Source organism: Myotis yumanensis, unplaced genomic scaffold (assembly GCF_028538775.1).
Source record: "Myotis yumanensis isolate MYYU_CA2020_CCGP unplaced genomic scaffold, mMyoYum1.0.hap1 SCAF_3, whole genome shotgun sequence".
Lineage (NCBI taxonomy): Eukaryota > Metazoa > Chordata > Mammalia > Chiroptera > Vespertilionidae > Myotis > Myotis yumanensis.
Genome location: NW_027223754.1, coordinates 96,295,517 through 96,312,434, shown reverse-complemented (window position 1 = coordinate 96,312,434; position 16,918 = coordinate 96,295,517). Strand labels below are relative to the sequence as shown.

General features: G+C 41.1%; 1 protein-coding gene across 6 annotated transcripts in view; it reads right to left on the bottom strand.

Moving 5' to 3' along the window:
* PDS5B (PDS5 cohesin associated factor B) overlaps nucleotides 1-16,918 on the bottom strand; it is a 254,155-nt gene that overhangs the window by 42,138 nt on the left and 195,099 nt on the right. For all 6 annotated transcript variants that reach the window (XM_070409171.1, XM_070409166.1, XM_070409169.1 and 3 more), the window contains 3 exons: nucleotides 16,046-16,114; nucleotides 14,605-14,741; nucleotides 8,633-8,756 (listed from right to left, as the gene is read on the bottom strand). In XM_070409171.1, the coding sequence (XP_070265272.1) occupies nucleotides 8,633-8,756; nucleotides 14,605-14,741; nucleotides 16,046-16,114 (330 nt within the window). The remainder of the gene's footprint in view (nucleotides 1-8,632; nucleotides 8,757-14,604; nucleotides 14,742-16,045; nucleotides 16,115-16,918) is intronic.

Here is a 16,918-nt window from a genome sequence, read left to right as displayed (position 1 = left end):
ACTAGGTTGTTTTGATTATAGTGGCTTTGTAGTGTAACCTGAAATCTTGTATTGTGATTCCTCCAACTTCATTCTTCTTTCTCAAGATTGCTGCGTCTATTTGGGACTTTTTTTGGTTCCATATAAGTTTTTAGAGTGTTTGTTCTAGATCTGTGAAATATGCTGTTGGTATTTTAACAGGGATTGCATTAAATCTATAGATTGCTTTGGGTAGTATGGAAATTCCAAAACCAGATAAAGACAATACAAAGAGAGAGAATTATAGGCCAATATCCCTGATGAATATAGATGCTAAAATCTTCAACAAAATATTAGCAATACATTAAGGATATCATACACCATGACCAAGTGGGATTTATTCCGGGTGTGCAAGGCTGGCACAATATCCGCAAATCAATAAATGTGATACACCACATTAAACAGATTGCAACACAAAAATCACATGATCATATCAATTGATGCAGAAAAAGCATTCAACAAAATCCAGCATCTTTTTTTGATGAAAACTCTCAGCATAGTGGGAATAGAAGGATCATACCTCAACATAATAAAACCTATAAACCTACAGCCAACATAATTCCCAATGGGCAAACACTAAAACCATGTACCCTAAGAACAGGAACAAGACAAGGATGCCCATTTTCGCCACTCTTATTCAACATAGTACTGGAAGTCCTAGCCATAGTGATCAGACAAGAAGTAATAAAAGGCATCCAAACTGGAAAGGAGAAAGTAAAACTCTCATATTTGCAGATGATATGATATTGTACATAGGGAACCCTAAAAACTTCATAAAAATAGATTTAATAACGGAATTCAGCAATGTAGCAGGATACAAAATTAACACCCAGAAATCTACGGCATTTTAATACACTAATAATGAACTCTTAAAAAAATAAACTATATAAAAAAAATCCCATTTACCACTGCAACAACAACAAAAATTAAGATACTCAGGAATAAACTTAACCAAGGAGGTAAAAGACCTGTACTTGGAAAACACAGGACATTGAAAAAAGATAGAGGAAGATATAAATAAGTGGAAGAATATACCGTGTTCATAAATTAGTAGAATCAACATAATTAAAATGTCCATACTATTCAAAGCAATCTATAGATTCAATATAACTTTTGTCACATGTGAGATAGCTTCATAATTATACCTCATTCTCCACCAATTAACACAAAGTGTGAAGTGTTCATATTTTTGCAACTTTATGTATATTATTTCTTCTATCTTCAAATATTCATTTGGTTCTTCTTTAAAATCTACGTCATAACATCTTGCCTTTATGTTTAAATCCTTATTTTGTGTATCTTCTTTCATTTAATTTAAACTTGTTTCTTATGCCAAATGCCTACTTTAACAAAGAAGTAGTCTAGCTTCCACAGAAATATTGTCTATTACCTACCCTTACACTCAACAAAACAAAGTTAGTTAACTCATTCCTTCCTCAGTATCATAAGGGAAAGGAATCTTCATTATCAATTATATATTATGAAGATAAGGAATTACAACCTGTATAAATCCACCTATCAAAATATATTCACAAGTGAACAGACCACTCATTTAAAAATTAATCTCCAAACATACCCGCCCCCCTACTTAGATGCATTTCCTAACAAGACCATGTTTTTGTCACTCTCTCTCTCATCATTCAGGATACAATGCAAATGAGTAATAAAGTCAAATTGTGAATCCCATGGCAAAGCTTAGGATTCCAAAAAGTCATTAAAGTGATGTTAGAGAAGAACTGTCAAATCATATGAAAGGAAACTGACAGAGTTAATGAGAAAAGATGATAAATTTGACATGAATGATGACATAAAAGGTATATCAAAATAGAATCAGCTGAATGAAAATTTAAAAGATGTGTTCCTGAGAACTGAGGAGGTTTTAAATGTTTTTTGTTTTTTTTTTTTTGCAAAAATGATTATTCTTTTGACTATATTTTAAAAGTTAAAGTAAAGGACAGAAGAATACAATTTTTATGCAGAAAAAACAGTCAAAAAAGAAAGCACTTGATACTTTCATAGTTTTGGTTTTAACCGATTATTGGTTCAATATTTAAAAAAAATAAAGTTTGATACAAACTTTTACTCACTATTAAGAATAAAGTCTTAATCTTAAGTATTAAGTAGTCTGCATCTTAAGTAAATTCACTTTTTTTTTTAAAAATATATTTTATTGAATTTTTACAGAGAGGAAGGGAGAGGGATAGAGAGTTAGAAACACCGATGAGAGAGAAACATCGATCAGCTGCCTCCTGCACACCCCCCACTGGGGATGTGCCAGCAACCAAGGTACATGCCCTTGACCAGAATCGAACCTGGGACCCTTCAGTCCGCAGACCGACGCTGTATCCACTGAGCCAAACTGGTCAGGGCTAAATTCACTTTTAGTGGCCTTTTCCAGTACAAATTATCATCATGAATGTAGTACCTAGTATCTTGTAAACAGTTCAATTACTTTGTATATTGCACTGTGTTATTAACATTTATTTATATTTTGTTTTCCTAAGAGGTTATGTTCTTGAGGGTGGTAGCCATGACTTATCTCATTTTTGTATTTATAGAACCTAGAACAATATACAGCACACAGCAGTATATACAGATTTTTCATGAATTGCATTCAAATTGTAAAATAGCTTAATAATTATTAAAAATGTTAAGATTCACATTACTGAATTTCTCTTTTTCCAGATTTACTTTCTATTCAAATATCATTAACAGTGGCCTCTGAGGTACAATATTGCCTTTAAAGAGCTCACCACAAGTAAGAGAAGTAAATCACAGGTACATAAATAACTAATGCACAGGTATGTATGAATCAGAGGACTACAGATAAAACCACTAGAGGATCAAAAGGAGACCAGCTATAAAAATGAGAGTTTTGAGAAGAAGATTGTGTCTGAGTCTTGATTCGTAGGAGTTGATGGTGGATGTGTAGAAATGGAGAATGAAAAGAAAATTAGAGGCAGCATATTACAATCATATAAAAGAAAAAATATGTTAACTTTCATTGAAATGAGGGTAGGTAAAGGGTAATGTGTGCTAAACAAGATTTTTAAATGTATATTTGGGTCCAAATATTAAAATACTAGAGGCCCGGTGCACAAAAATTTGTGCACTCGGGGGGGGGGGGGGGGGGGCGATCCCCCAGCCCGGCCTGTGCCCTCTCGCAGTCTGGGACCCCTCAGGAGATAACGACCTGCTGGCTTAGGCCTGCTCCCGGGTGGCAGAGGGCACGCCCAATCCCTAGGTGCAGCCCCTGGTCAGGCTCAGAGCAGGGCCAATTGGGGAGTTGGGGCGCCGTCCCGTCATGCACAGAGCAAGGCGGATTGGGAGGTTGCGATGCCACCCTCAGTCACGCTCAGGGTAGGGCCGATTGGGGGGTTGGGGCACCGCCCCCAGTCACACTCAAGGCAGGGTCGATGGGGAGGTTGCGGCGCCACCCCGTCACGCACAGAGCAGGGGCCGATCAGGGGGTTGGGGCGCTGCCCCCTGTCACTCACAGAGCAGGGCCAATCAGGGGGTTGGAGCGCTGCCCCCTGTCACAGAGCAGGGTCGATCAGGGGGTTGGGGCGCTGCCCCCTGTCAGTCACAGAGCAGGGCCCATCAGGGGGGTTGGGGCTCCGTACCCTGTCACACACAGAGCAGGGTCGATCAGGGGGTTGGGGAGCTCCCCCCTGTCACGCACAGAGCAGGGCCGATCAGGGGGTTGTGGAGCTCCCCCGTCATGCACAGAGCAGGGCCGATCAGGAGGTTGAGGAGCTCCCCCCTGTCACTCACAGAGTAGGGCCGATAGGGGAGTTGGGGCACCGCCCCCTGTGACACACAGAGCAGGGCGGATCAGGGGGTTGGGGCGCTGCACCCTGTCACACTCAGGGCAGGGCCAATGGGGAGGTTATGGCTCTACCCTGTCACACACAGAGCAAGGCCCATGGAGGGGGGTTGGGGCGACACCCTCTATCAACCACAGAGCAGGGCCGGTCAGGGGGTTGGGGCGCCACCACTGTCACACTCAGGGCAGAGCCGATGGAGAGGTTATGGCTCTACCCTGTCACACACAGAGCAGGGCCAATCAGGGGGTTGGGGCGCCGCCACTGTCACACACAGAGCAGGGCCAATCAGGGGGTTGGTGCGCCGCATCCTGTCAAACACAGAGCCGCAGGGTGATCAGGGGATTGAGGAGCTCCCCCCTATCAGGCACAGAGCAGGGCTGATCAGGGGGTTGGGGCGCCTTCCCCTGTCACAAACAGAGCAGGGCAGATAGGGAGGTTGTGGCCCCGCCCCCTGTCACACACAGAGCCACAGGGCGATCAGGGGGTTGGGGAGCTACACCCTGTCACACACAGAGCCGCAGGGCGATCAGGGGATTGGGGAGCTCCCCCCTATCAGGCACAGAGCAGGGCTCATCAGGGGGTTGGGGCGCCTTCCCCTGTCATGAACAGAGCAGGGCGGATAGGGAGGTTGTGGCCCCGCCCCATCACTCACAGAGCCGCAGGGTGATCAGGGAGTCACGCTGATCCCGGTGCCGGGAGGCCTCGCGGCTCCGCTGATCCCAGTGCCGGGAGGCATATTACTCTTTACAGTAAAAGAGGCCTGTTGCACAGGTGGGGGCCGGCTGGTTTACCCTGAAGGGTGTCCTGGATCAGGGTGGGGGTCCCCAGTGGGGTGCCTGGCCAGTCTGGGTGAGGGGCTGAGGGCCGTTTTCAGGCTGGCAGGTGACTGAAGCTCCCAACTGCTCCTTTTTTTTCTTTTTTCTTTTTCTATTCTGGGCCAGCTTTAGCTCTGAGGCCTCGGCTGCTGAAAGCCGGTTTCTGGCCTTTGTTTACGTTCTGTATTTGATACAATGTTGCGGTCAGGCTGGCTGAAGCCCGGCTGACTGAAAGCCGGTTTCTGGGGTTTTGTTTAGCTTCTATATTTGCAACATAGTTGCTTAGAGTTGCAGCTGAGAGGCCGGCAAGTGAGGCGGGGAACTTTGGAGTTCGCCATCACTGGAGCAAGCAAGCCTCCCTGTTTGCTTCAGTGCATGGCTGCTGGCCGCCATCTCGGCTGACAGTTAATTTGCATAAGGATATGCTGATTAGCCAATGGGAAGGGTAGCGGTCATACGCTAATTACCATGTTTCTCTTTTATTAGTGTAGATATGTGTTTTCTTTTCTTTTTTATGAGTATAAGGCCCTAAATATTTTTGAATAGGGAATAACATGATCAGAATCATGATAGGAAATTTAATCAATAATAAAGTCTCATAATACTACCTGAGAGCTAATGATGGTTACATGCGGAAAGAATGATTAAGAAATACATATACTAAGAACGATTAATAGATATAATAGATATGATAGGACAGAATTATCATCTGTACTTTGCTATGAGGTGCAAGGACAAGCAAACAGTCAAATATAAATCATGCTTGTAGATTTGAGAAATGCCATTCAGATTTATTTAAGGCCTATCGAGGCTCTACATGTCAGAAATGAATAGATTTGGGAAAATATGAATTTAGTTGGACATTCACAGAACATGAAAGTTTGAAAAGTTCTGTTTAACAATGGAAGTGGGACCAGAGACCTAAAAAAAAAAGAAAAAGTTAATGCTGGTAGTAAAGGAATCACTTACATAGAAAACGAGATGGCCAAAGAAGAATATCCGATATAATAAAAAACTAATATGCAAATCAACTGAACAGCAGAATGACCAGTCACTATGATGCGCACTGACCACCAAGGGGCAGACGCTCAATGCAGGAGCTGCCTCCTGGTGGTCAGTGCACTCCCACAGGGGGAGCACCACTCAGCCAGAAGCCGGGCTCATGGCTGGCGAGTGCAGCGGTGATGGCGGGAGCCTCTCCCGCCTCTGCGGGAGTGCTAAGGATGTCTGACTGCTGGCTTAGGCCCCCTAAGCCAGCAGTCAGACATCCCCTAAGGGCTCCTGACTGCAAGAGGCCACAGGCTGAGCTGAGGGACAACCCTCCCCCGCCCCGAGTGCACAAATTCATGCACCAGGCCTCTAGTACAGTATAAGTGGAAAAATAAAGATAGTCATGGACAGATCCTCATAGAACATATACATTTGAAGACCAGTATTATTGAATTTGGGGACTTTAATAGAGCATTTTTGGAAAACAATGAAGGCAAATGACTAGTGAGGAGTAAGAGGATAACAGTGTAAGAGAGACAAACATATAGATTACTCTTTCTTTAGGATTAGAGGTTTAAAAAGAAGAGATGTAGTTTAAAGGATTAGGGAAAAGTTTGGTTTAGAAGAAAATAAGGTAGCCAACCATATGTTAATAATTAAATTTAACCATTAACATGTTCTACAGTCAACAAAATTCCAGAGCAATCTTACAACTTTGACCTTAATATATAACAAATACTATGCTAGAAAAGAAAGTTTCTAGAAGTTAATAAGTGTGAATAATTCTCATACATAATGGACATTTAACAAATGGTTTGCACTCAGTAAGTTTCAAGGCCCTTCTGTCTACATATTTCCAGATTTTCTTGGTTTTTAAAATTTTTTCTATTTCAATACTGATAGCAACATTACCCTAAGAAATATCAGACCCAACAACCAGATAAATCAACAGAATTCAAGTATTACCAGTTTAAAAAAAATAGTTATATAGGTTGTTTTCTCTTAGGAAATTTAATATGTACTTTTTAAACAACTTTCACTTTCTTGCAAAACAAGATGATCTCCAAAATTAAATAGGGAAAACTAAATCAGAAAATTATGGACTCACCAAAATCTCATTTCTCAAATGGTTTAGTCTAAAATCTGAATACCAACACCAAAAGTGAAAAAAAAAAAAAATATGTAGGACCTGGAGTAACTTTTAAAGACTGAAGTACCAGAAATTGACAACATGGTTATAATAAAAAAAACCAATGATTGTTTATAAACTGCAATTTTAAAATAAGTAGTAGAAAGAAGGGGAAGTGGAAAAAAATTACAATAATCCCTGAGGTAAATGCTGAAAAAAGAACAGTAAAAGTAAGTATAATATAACCAAATTATGAATAAAAAACTCATATTAAAATATCATCTTTACTATTTATGGAAGTCCGTTTTCTTTAATTTTCTCAAATGATGCTAAAAATGTCTGAAGTGCCCTGGCCAGTGGGGCTCAGTTGGGTGAGCGTCTTACCATGCACCAGTCAGAGCACATACCCAGATTTCTGGTTTGATCTCCAGTCAGGGTACATCCAGGAGGCAACCTATCATTGTTTCTCTCTCATATCATTGCCTGTCTCTCTCTTTCACTCTCTAAAAAATCAATAAAAACATATTAAGAAAAAACTTCTAAAATGATATAGTTCAAATATTATGTTATTCTAATTTTTGGAGATTTTAACTCACTAATAAATGCTTCTGATCTAAAATTAACCTATAACATGCCCTTATCTATAATAATAAAAGCATAATAGGCTAATTAGACTGGATAGTCGGATGACCTTCCGGATGAAGCCAGGGCTCTGAGGGCCAAGCCCCTTGCATGAATTTCGTGCATCGGGTCTCTAGTCTATAATAATAAAAGTGTAATATGCTAATTAGACTGGACGACCTTCCGGACAAAGCCAGGGCTGTGAGGGAAGCCGGGTCCCGGGTGCCAGAGGGAAGCCAGTGCCAGCAGCTGGGGGAAGGAAGGCCTATTCTTGCACGAATTTCGTGCATCAGGCCTCTAGTGAAACAATAAATTTCTATACTTTTTTCTTCCTTTTAAAAATTAAATACATTCAAGCCTTATTATTCACACATTCTTCATTTGTGAATTTACCAACTCACTAAAATTTAATTGTAACCTCAAAATCAATACTTGCAATGCTTTCATGGAGCAGCAAAATATGAGAATGCACTGAGCAGCAAAATATGAGAATCGCCTGACACATGTTCAACTGAGGTTGAGCAAGGAAATGCTCTGCCTTGTTGTTTCAGCTCTCATATTACAAACAAGTGTCCTTTTGGTGGTCTATTCAGTGCCTTATTTTTCACATTTTTGTTGATGACCTTGTTGTTAAATTAGCTTCTAAGCATAGTGCTGAAATGCTATTTACTGATCCTAAGAGCAAGAAGGCTGGGATGTACATTATGGAGAAAATATGTTTGTTAGATAGGCTTCATTCAGGCATGAGTTATAGTGCTGCTGGCCATGAGTTTAATATTAAAACAACTAAATATTAAGGTGTCTTTAACACATTAAGCGCCCAGCCTGTTTTGTCTTCCAGACGGGAAGTATAGTGTCAGTCACTGAAGACTGACAGGGTGCTTAATGTGTTAAATATAAACATATATAAAACAAGGTTAAGGATGATTGATAAAAATGTTGTGACTTGAGGAATACAGGAACCACACCTGTATTTCCCCTATGAGCAATGGTTCAGTATTTGTTAATTCAGTGCTTGGAGTGACTTTGTAGAACTACTGTAAATAACAAGAGTCAACTGTACAATGTTAGCAACCCCAAGTTCAAGTACTAGTTTTAGAATTCTAAAATGTTTCTCACATAAATTTTTCAAAAGGAGACATAAACGTTCAAGATTTTTATCTCTATATCATAGTGGCCTTCTTAAGTCAAAGACCATATAAAGTCATGTTCTATATAGCCTTTTTCCTTACATTGATTGCTAATGCACAGAGCTGATACTGTTCTAATGTGATGATTTCATGGTAACAGGGTTCTTGTGCCAGCTTCACAATAGCACTCCCAGCAGCAAGTCTCAGACGTGACATATCTGGTTTACTGAAAAATAAGCAAGAAAGAATGTAAATTAGATTTCTAACTATGTGCATAAAAACATTCCTGCTTTATATAGCTAATTTTACAAAATCCTCTAGCCAAAAAAAAAAAAAAAGTTAGAAAACAGTTTAGTGATACTGAAAACCATACTGTATTTATTTAACTTTGGAATATGATGTCTAATACTACAAAATTCTTCTCCTGAACATAAGTGTGCTAAAGTCATTTAATTCTCTCCTACAAAAACAGCTTGTAGCCAAGCCTAGGGAAAAAAATCTATTCGTATGTTTAGTTGTTTAAGTCTTCCATTATGGATTACTTTTAGATATATGTTTGTTTACAAATTAGGCATAAAAATGTCCTAACATGCTTATTAGTCAACTAAAACTACTGTGTTAAGTATAAAAGAAGTAGAATGAAAGCAGGTGTAATGAATAAAACATTACTATTTTCAGCTAGAATCCAACTTTTCAATTATTACCAAGAGGCTCCTTTTAAGATTAAGAAAACTTCTGCTAAATGGGACACATCTCAAAGAATAGTAAATTCTTGATTAGTAAATACATCTAAACAACCCTTTGTAATATAGTTATGTATTAGATGAAGTACAGGGATCTTGGACTGATGTAAGGAGGGAAAGTTGTAACTTAGTTTTCCAAGATCTAATGATCTAGTTGGTTTGAGATCCTTCCTTTATTTTTCTAAGATTCTGTAAAAATACTGACCGAATGCATGACAACATTATTAAGGTTCTGAGGCTTCCGGTCAAGATGCAGTAGGTAAATGAGGTACTCACCTCCTCCAACAACCACATCAAAATCATAGCTAAACTACAGAACAACCATTATTCAAAACCACCTGAAATCTAGCTGAACAGAAATCCAACAATTAAGGATATAAAAGAAGAAGCAACATTGGGACTGGTAGGAGGGGCCTAAATGCAGAACAAGTTGGTCCCACACCCACCTTTGGCAGTTGAAAATTGGGAGGAATTATTTTGACTGCAGAGGTTCCCCTTTAGAAGTCCCAGTTCTAAACCAGGCTCCCCAGCTCAGGGTTTCAGTGTAGGGTGAGGCGGCGGGTGGGGGTGAAAAGTCCCCATATTACATCTGGTTGTGAAAATCAGCAGGGATTATGGCTGAGTAAGAGAGAGCTACTACAGTCCCACGCCTTCCTCTTAAAGGCTCGAGCACATACTTACTCAGACTCACTTGCTTTGAGCTCCAACACTGGGGCAGCAGCTGGTAAAATGCCAGGAACAAACAGAAAGGAACTGAATTGTCTGGCACAGGGGGAGGTCTAGAGGGATAGCATTCTCCCAGACAAAATGCAGGCAGAGGTCTGTTCCTTTGCTGAGCCCTCCCACAAGAGCCCACAGGCAGGGTTGTATCTCAGTCTCCACCAACCTGGCTAACACTGTTTCCCAGCCCTGATAATTCTGAGTTCCCATCTCACCCAACTTGTGGGCCTACCCAGGCCATTTTCAGCGGCTTTCCCATACAAATGGGCTGTCTTGGTTACTGCTGCAGATTTTCTTAAAATCTCTCAAACAAACAGCAGCTGGCCTTGACATGCCCTCTGCCCCTTGCAAAGTGGCCTGAGACCTGTCACTACTGGCAGCTGGTCCTGGTTTGCACAGTGGCCTCTCCTGGACATCTCCAAGCCCAGCACAATTAGTAGTCATCTGCATATCACTTTGTAGCTCATGGTTTGGGGCAGGGCACAGGCAGCAGATGACCTTGGCTTACACCCCAGAGACAACAAACCCAGTGGATAGCTTCAGACCACGCCAAAGACCACCCACCCCCAAACCACCTACAACAGAAAAAAGTCAAGAGGTAGACTCAGCAGGCATCAAAGCCCTGCTGAAGCAAGTCCTGCTCTGTGAGCTTGGCCCCTAAACAGCAGATCCTCCCTGGTGGCCAGTCCTCCCAGCCAGTGGCCAGTCCTCCCAGCCAATATAACTTTGTAAGTAATATAAATCTCTAATCACTGGGTTGTAGATCTGAAACTAATATAATATTGTATAACAACTGGAATCAAAAAATAAATGATTACTTTTTAAAAAAAGGAAGTTCTAAAAAAAAGTTTTGAGGTTACATGACCCAGGAATGCCTTTCAGTTAACCTACAGCAGCGGTTCTCAACCTGTGGGTCGCGACCCCTTTGGCGGTTGAACGACCCTTTCACAGGGGTTGCCTAAGACCATCCTGCATATCAGATATTTACATTATGATTCATAACAGTAGCAACATTACAGTTATGAAGTAGCAACGAAAATAATTTTATGGTTGGGTCACAACATGAGAAACTGATTTTTAAAGGGCCAGAAGGTTGAGAACCACTGATCTACAGAAATATTCTAAGAGCTGTTTTGAGGTAAATCCCTCAGCCACTGCTAAAGGAAAGTCTTTCTTGTTTGAGTTTATAAAAAGAAATAAACAACTATAAATAAACTAGAGGCCCGGTGCATGAAATACATGCATGGAGGTGGGGGAGTCCCTCTGCTTGGCCTGCACTCTCTCCAATCTGGGACCACTTGGGGGATGTCCCAGACATCCCTCTCGCAATCTGGGACTGCTGGCTTCTAACCGCTTGCCTGCCTGATTGCCCCTAACCGCCTCTGCCTCGGCCCCCAGCCTAAGCCACAGTCTGGTCTCCCTTTGCCGGAGGCAACCTGGCCCATCAGGGGAAGGCGCCGCCCCCATCACCCTGCTGCTGCTGTCACCACGGTTGCCTAAGCCTCAGGCCTCGGAGTTGCGAGGGCCGGCCCATCTGCAGCCATCTGCAGCTTGCCTGACCCACGGCCCGGCCCTGGGTACCGGCAGCCGCCATCTGCGGCTTGCCTGAACCTCAGGCAGCCGCTGCGGCTTTGTCCAGAAGGACGTCCGGATGGTCATCCGGAAGACGTCCACCCTGATTAATATATTACCCTTTTATTAGTATAGATACTTCACAACTAATATTTTGAAGACCAGATTTCTTTCTAAAGCCTTCTTTAAAAATGCACAACCAATGTAAGTCATGTACATTTGCATAATTCAAGTACACATTTAATTTTGTTAAGGAATACCATGAAAAATAACAGGTGAAAGATCTAAATATGCACATTAATAATGTAATTAATAAATTTAACAGATAAAAATGTATTAATACTAGACTAAGACGTTCTTCTCCAATTATTATGTAAATCCTGAACACTGGAATATCCTATCTAATAATAGACAAACATGGTAATTAACTATACCTCTGCTACGCTTCCCATTGGCTAATCAGCAGGATATGCAAATTAACTGCCAACAAAGATGGCGGCCAGCAGCCATGCAGCTGAAGCGAGCAGGAGGCTTGCTTGCTCCAGTGATGGAGGAAGCCAAGGTTCCCCGCTTGCCGCGGCCCAGCTCTGAGCTCTGGAAGCAACAATGTTGCAATTATAGAAGCTAAACAAACCCTAGATACCTGCTTTCAGCCAGCTGGGGCCTCAGAGCTTAGAGCACCAGTGATGGCAACAGAGTTTCAATTATAGAAGCTAAACAAACCCAGATACCTGCTTTCAGCCGGCAATGGCCTCAGAGCTGGAGCCGGGCCTCAGAGCTGGAGCCAGCTCTCAGCTCCAGTGACAGCTATAGAAGGTAAATAAATCCCAGAATAAAAAAAAAAAGAGGCTGGGAGCTTCAGTCGCCCACCAGTCTGAAAACGGCCCTCAGCCCCTCACCCAGGCTGGCCAGGTACCCCACTGGGGACCCCCACCCTGAAGGGGGTGTGACCAGCTGCAAACAGCCATCAGCCCCTCACCCAGGCTGGCCTGGCACCCAAGTGGGACCCCCACCCTGATCCGATCACCCTTCAGGACAAACCAGCCGGCCCCCACCCGTGCACCAGGCCTCTATCCTATACAGTAAAAGGGTAATATGCAAACTGACCCTAACAGCAGAAAGACTGGGAATGACTGGTCACTATGACACACACTGACCACCAGGGGGCAGACACTCAATGCAGGAGCTGCCCTCTGGTGGTCAGTGCACTCTCACAGTGGGGAGCTCTGCTCAGCCACAAGCCAGGCTGATGGCTGCCAGTACAGCAGTGGTGGTGGGAGCCTCTCCTGCCTCCTCAGCAGCACTAAGGATGTCTGACTGCAGCTTAGGCCTGCTCCCCGCTGGCAAATGGACATCCCCCGATGGCTGCCGGGCTTCCAGAGGGATGTCTGATTGCCATCTTAGGCCCAATCCCCCGGGGAGTAGGTCTAAGCCAGCAAGTGGTCACCCCCGAGGGGTCCCAGACTGCAAGAGGGCACAGGCTGGGTTGAGGGGCTCCCTACCCCCGAGTGCACAAATTTTGTGCACCGGGCCTCTAGTCCTATATAATAAAAGCCTAATATGCTAAATGTCCAGTCGACCAGTCGGCTGTTCAACCAATCAAAGTGTAATATGCTAATGGTAAGGCCACTCAACCACTCACTATGACATGCACTGACCACCAAGGGGCAGACAGTTGACTGGTTGACCAGTCGCTATGATGTGCATTGATCACCAGGGGGCAGATGCTCCGACTGGTAGGATAGCTTGCTGCTGAGGTCCGACCCATTGGGACTGAGAGAGACAGGCCGGACACGCCCTGGAGCCCTCTCGTGGTCCCTCCCCGGCTGGCCAACCTCCTGTGTTCCTCCCGGCCCTGATCATGCACTGGTGGGGTCCCTCAGCCTGGCCTGCGCCCTCTAGCAATCTGGGACCCCTCGGGGGATGTCGGAGAGATGGTTTTGGCCCGATCCCACAGGTCAGGCTGAGGGAACCCACTCGTGCATGAATTCATGCACCGGGCCTCTAGTATGAATTATAAGAGTAGAGAGGTAAAGACAACTAATTAAACTGAAAAATGTACATGAATTAGTTGTAGATGTGGAATGCTTGACCAAGTTTTATTTTTACTTGGTTTGTTTGATAAAAATGTGCTCCTTTTAACTGTCTATGCAAAAAGTACTGTATGAGCAAAAACACAAGAAATGAAGACAGAAAGGGAGAAAGCAGCTGGCAGTCACCTTTATATACTTCATCATTAAAGTCTTTACACTAGATATATTAAGAAGAGAAAAGTTATTCTCTTACATTTATTACCAAAACAAGTCAATAAATAACACAGAAGACAAATTTCTAAATTTTAGCTAACCTTGTCATAATAACCACTACCATCACCAGTTCTTCTAAATACTTACTATGTGCTGGGCAGTGTTTTAAATACCTTAAATATACTAACTTATTTAATCATCATAATAGCTAGGTGAGACAGGGTATATATAATTATTCTCTATGAGGAAACTGAGGTACAGAGAGGTTAAAGTAACTTGGTAAGGGATCCCTTTAATAGTAAGTGATGGTGCCAGAGTTTGAATCTAGGATCAAGCCTCTCTTTCCAGTCAGTATTCTATATCTTTTAAGCAAAACAAAACAAAAAAGTACGTGTTTTAAATAATTTACATCAAGTATTTTTTTAAAATTTGTACATATTTATACTTCTGGAATCAATTCAATAAACTGTCTTCTACCCAGTCTGCTTTTTTCCCTTTAGACATTAATTAACAAGAACATAAAATATCAGGTACTTATTGGTACACTAACATCTTATAATTAGCTTTTCAAAACTTTGAATAAAGCTATGAATATATGAAGATGTTTTGTTTAAAATAATTAGTGTATATAGTGGTACCTTGCACAAATAACCACTGTACAAAAGCATATTACAATAAAAATATAGGCATACATACAAAGCAATAATTATTTTTTAAAAGAAACTGAACCAAGCAATGATTACAGATGTTGAAATACTATGCAATCCAAATAACTTAAAATAGTAATTTATACCTAATTTTCCCCTGTTCTGTCAAGTCTCCATCACTATGCAATATTGTTGTTAGCAATCTTAAAGTAGAAGTTCCTGATTTACTGTGATTATTCTTCATTCCAAGTAGCCATCGAACCATCATTTTAATCGCCTGTATCTATTTAAAAGACAAATTCACAAGTAAAACATTGCTACATTTTAAAGAAATTCTGTATCAAGCTTAATTTAAAAAATATGTTTTTAATCGATGCATTTTAAAGGGGAAAAAAAGGAAAAGAAAAAGGAATTATTCTTTTCTATGTCTATGAAGATAACTCTGACTATTAAAATTAAACATGCCTCACCTCCTAGGTAACTGACAAATGAATGATTTAACAAAAGACTTTTTGTGTGTGTGTGTGATTTTCATCTTCCTCAACATACCCTGTACACTTTATAACTCTCAGTAAAATCATACTAACTATGCTAGGCAAAAAAGTTAAGTTCCAAACTATAAATTATATTCAATCTGTTGTGTCTAAGAGATGATACCACCTCACATTTGTACTGTTTTTATAATTACGAAGTACCTAAGTTATTTGCAACAACCCTTTTTGAAGGGACGCATATTACTTCTTCTTTTCTTCATACATTATCTTAGCTTTTTACAGCTCTAAGTCACAGGGACTGAGTGGGTCTTGTCTTCTGCAGTGGCATGTTCCAGTCCCCCTTAAAATGCCTTTCCTGTTCCATTTGGTAATTATGAACTTAAGTGCAGGTGGCCAGCCTTCCAGTCAGTGCTGCTCAACCGTACAAAACTGCTGCTTGAAACCAATGCTAAGAAAACAGATTTATACTGGAACTTGAAAGAATCAAGCATCATTCAATGATAAAGGAAGGGATGCTTAAAGGTCTCTATCAGAATCTGAAGCTGGAATAATGTGATAAAGTAGTTAATAATATGAAACATAAACACCCCTTCCAAAAAGATTTATAAGAAATTACAACTAGAAAAACAACAATTTTTATTGTATTTGTTCATGGCCTTCACATCTTGGGCAGCGCATTGAGGTGAGGTCTACAAAAAAAATCAAAATAAAAAGTTTTATCAAGTCCTTTGGGAAAGATAAACAGTCTTCAAATCCGAATAACCATTTTTACTGAACAGCAGATGTACATAAGAAAACCAGCATTGTCTTTTGCCATTTAATGGTTGATATCTAAGAAGCAGCAACATGGAAGTAGCTTACAAACTCTTTTTTTTTTCTTCTCAAATTAGATTACATGCAGCTGCCCTCAAGGCCTTCGGTTTCTCATCATTGCCTTATACTCTCACAGTACATGGGTTAATGTCATACTATAAATATAAAAACTCGAATGATTTTAATAGCCATCTTAGTAATAGGAATAGAAATTTTAACACCTATATTAAAAATATATCAAATATATCTAAATAAATAAATCTATATATATATTACTCACTTTGACCATTGTTTCAGGAGAAACTTCTTCATCTGGAACCCAAAGCTTAGTTGTCTTTTTTCCTGGAAGCTAAACAAAAATTAAGGACTTTACAATGTGAACATGATTTCTCATGTTTAATATATAGTGAATGAATGAAATCTGTATCTTCTGGAGTGACAGTTATTATATGTAGGTGAAAAAAAACACACCTTTCTAACCCTATTACTCAAAAAGGCTGAAAGGCATAACTCATTAGCATCCACATTCAGCACTTATACATCCTCATCAGTTGGGTCTCTCTGCGTGGAGGTGGATTGACTTTAACATCCTACATACACTCCTATAAAAACCCGTTTTGAGACTGATTCAATTATTTAAGGTAGCTTGGCAAGGTCTAGGATAAAATCAACGAAACCATAAAGTGTAATTCTTAAATAAGGGAAAGGCATACACAAAGAACCTTGAGCAGGGGAAAAATTGAAAAGGTTTGCATTTGAAAGTAACAAAAAAAAAAAAAGCATTAGTATTTTCATAGCTAAGTCCCACCAAAATGGCCACACACACACACACACACACACACACACACAGAGTTACAAAGAGCAAAAAAACAAAAGAGGCCCAATAGGAGACCAAATTATAGAAAATTTTTGGAAAAAACAAAACTAAATATACAGTAAAAAATTAACAGACCTAGAAGGTTTGTCTCCCTACAAGCACAGAAAAGAAACACCTGCCAAATAAGGAGGGTCTTCCCTCCCCCCCTCAAGCACAATCACAGAATAATCTTGAAATGATAAACTGCAGCTAATGAAAGATGTGAATTTAGAGTGGCAGCCAGGAAATTGAGTTAAGGTGACAGAAACGCTGAACCCAACGTTGGAAGCCTGCAGA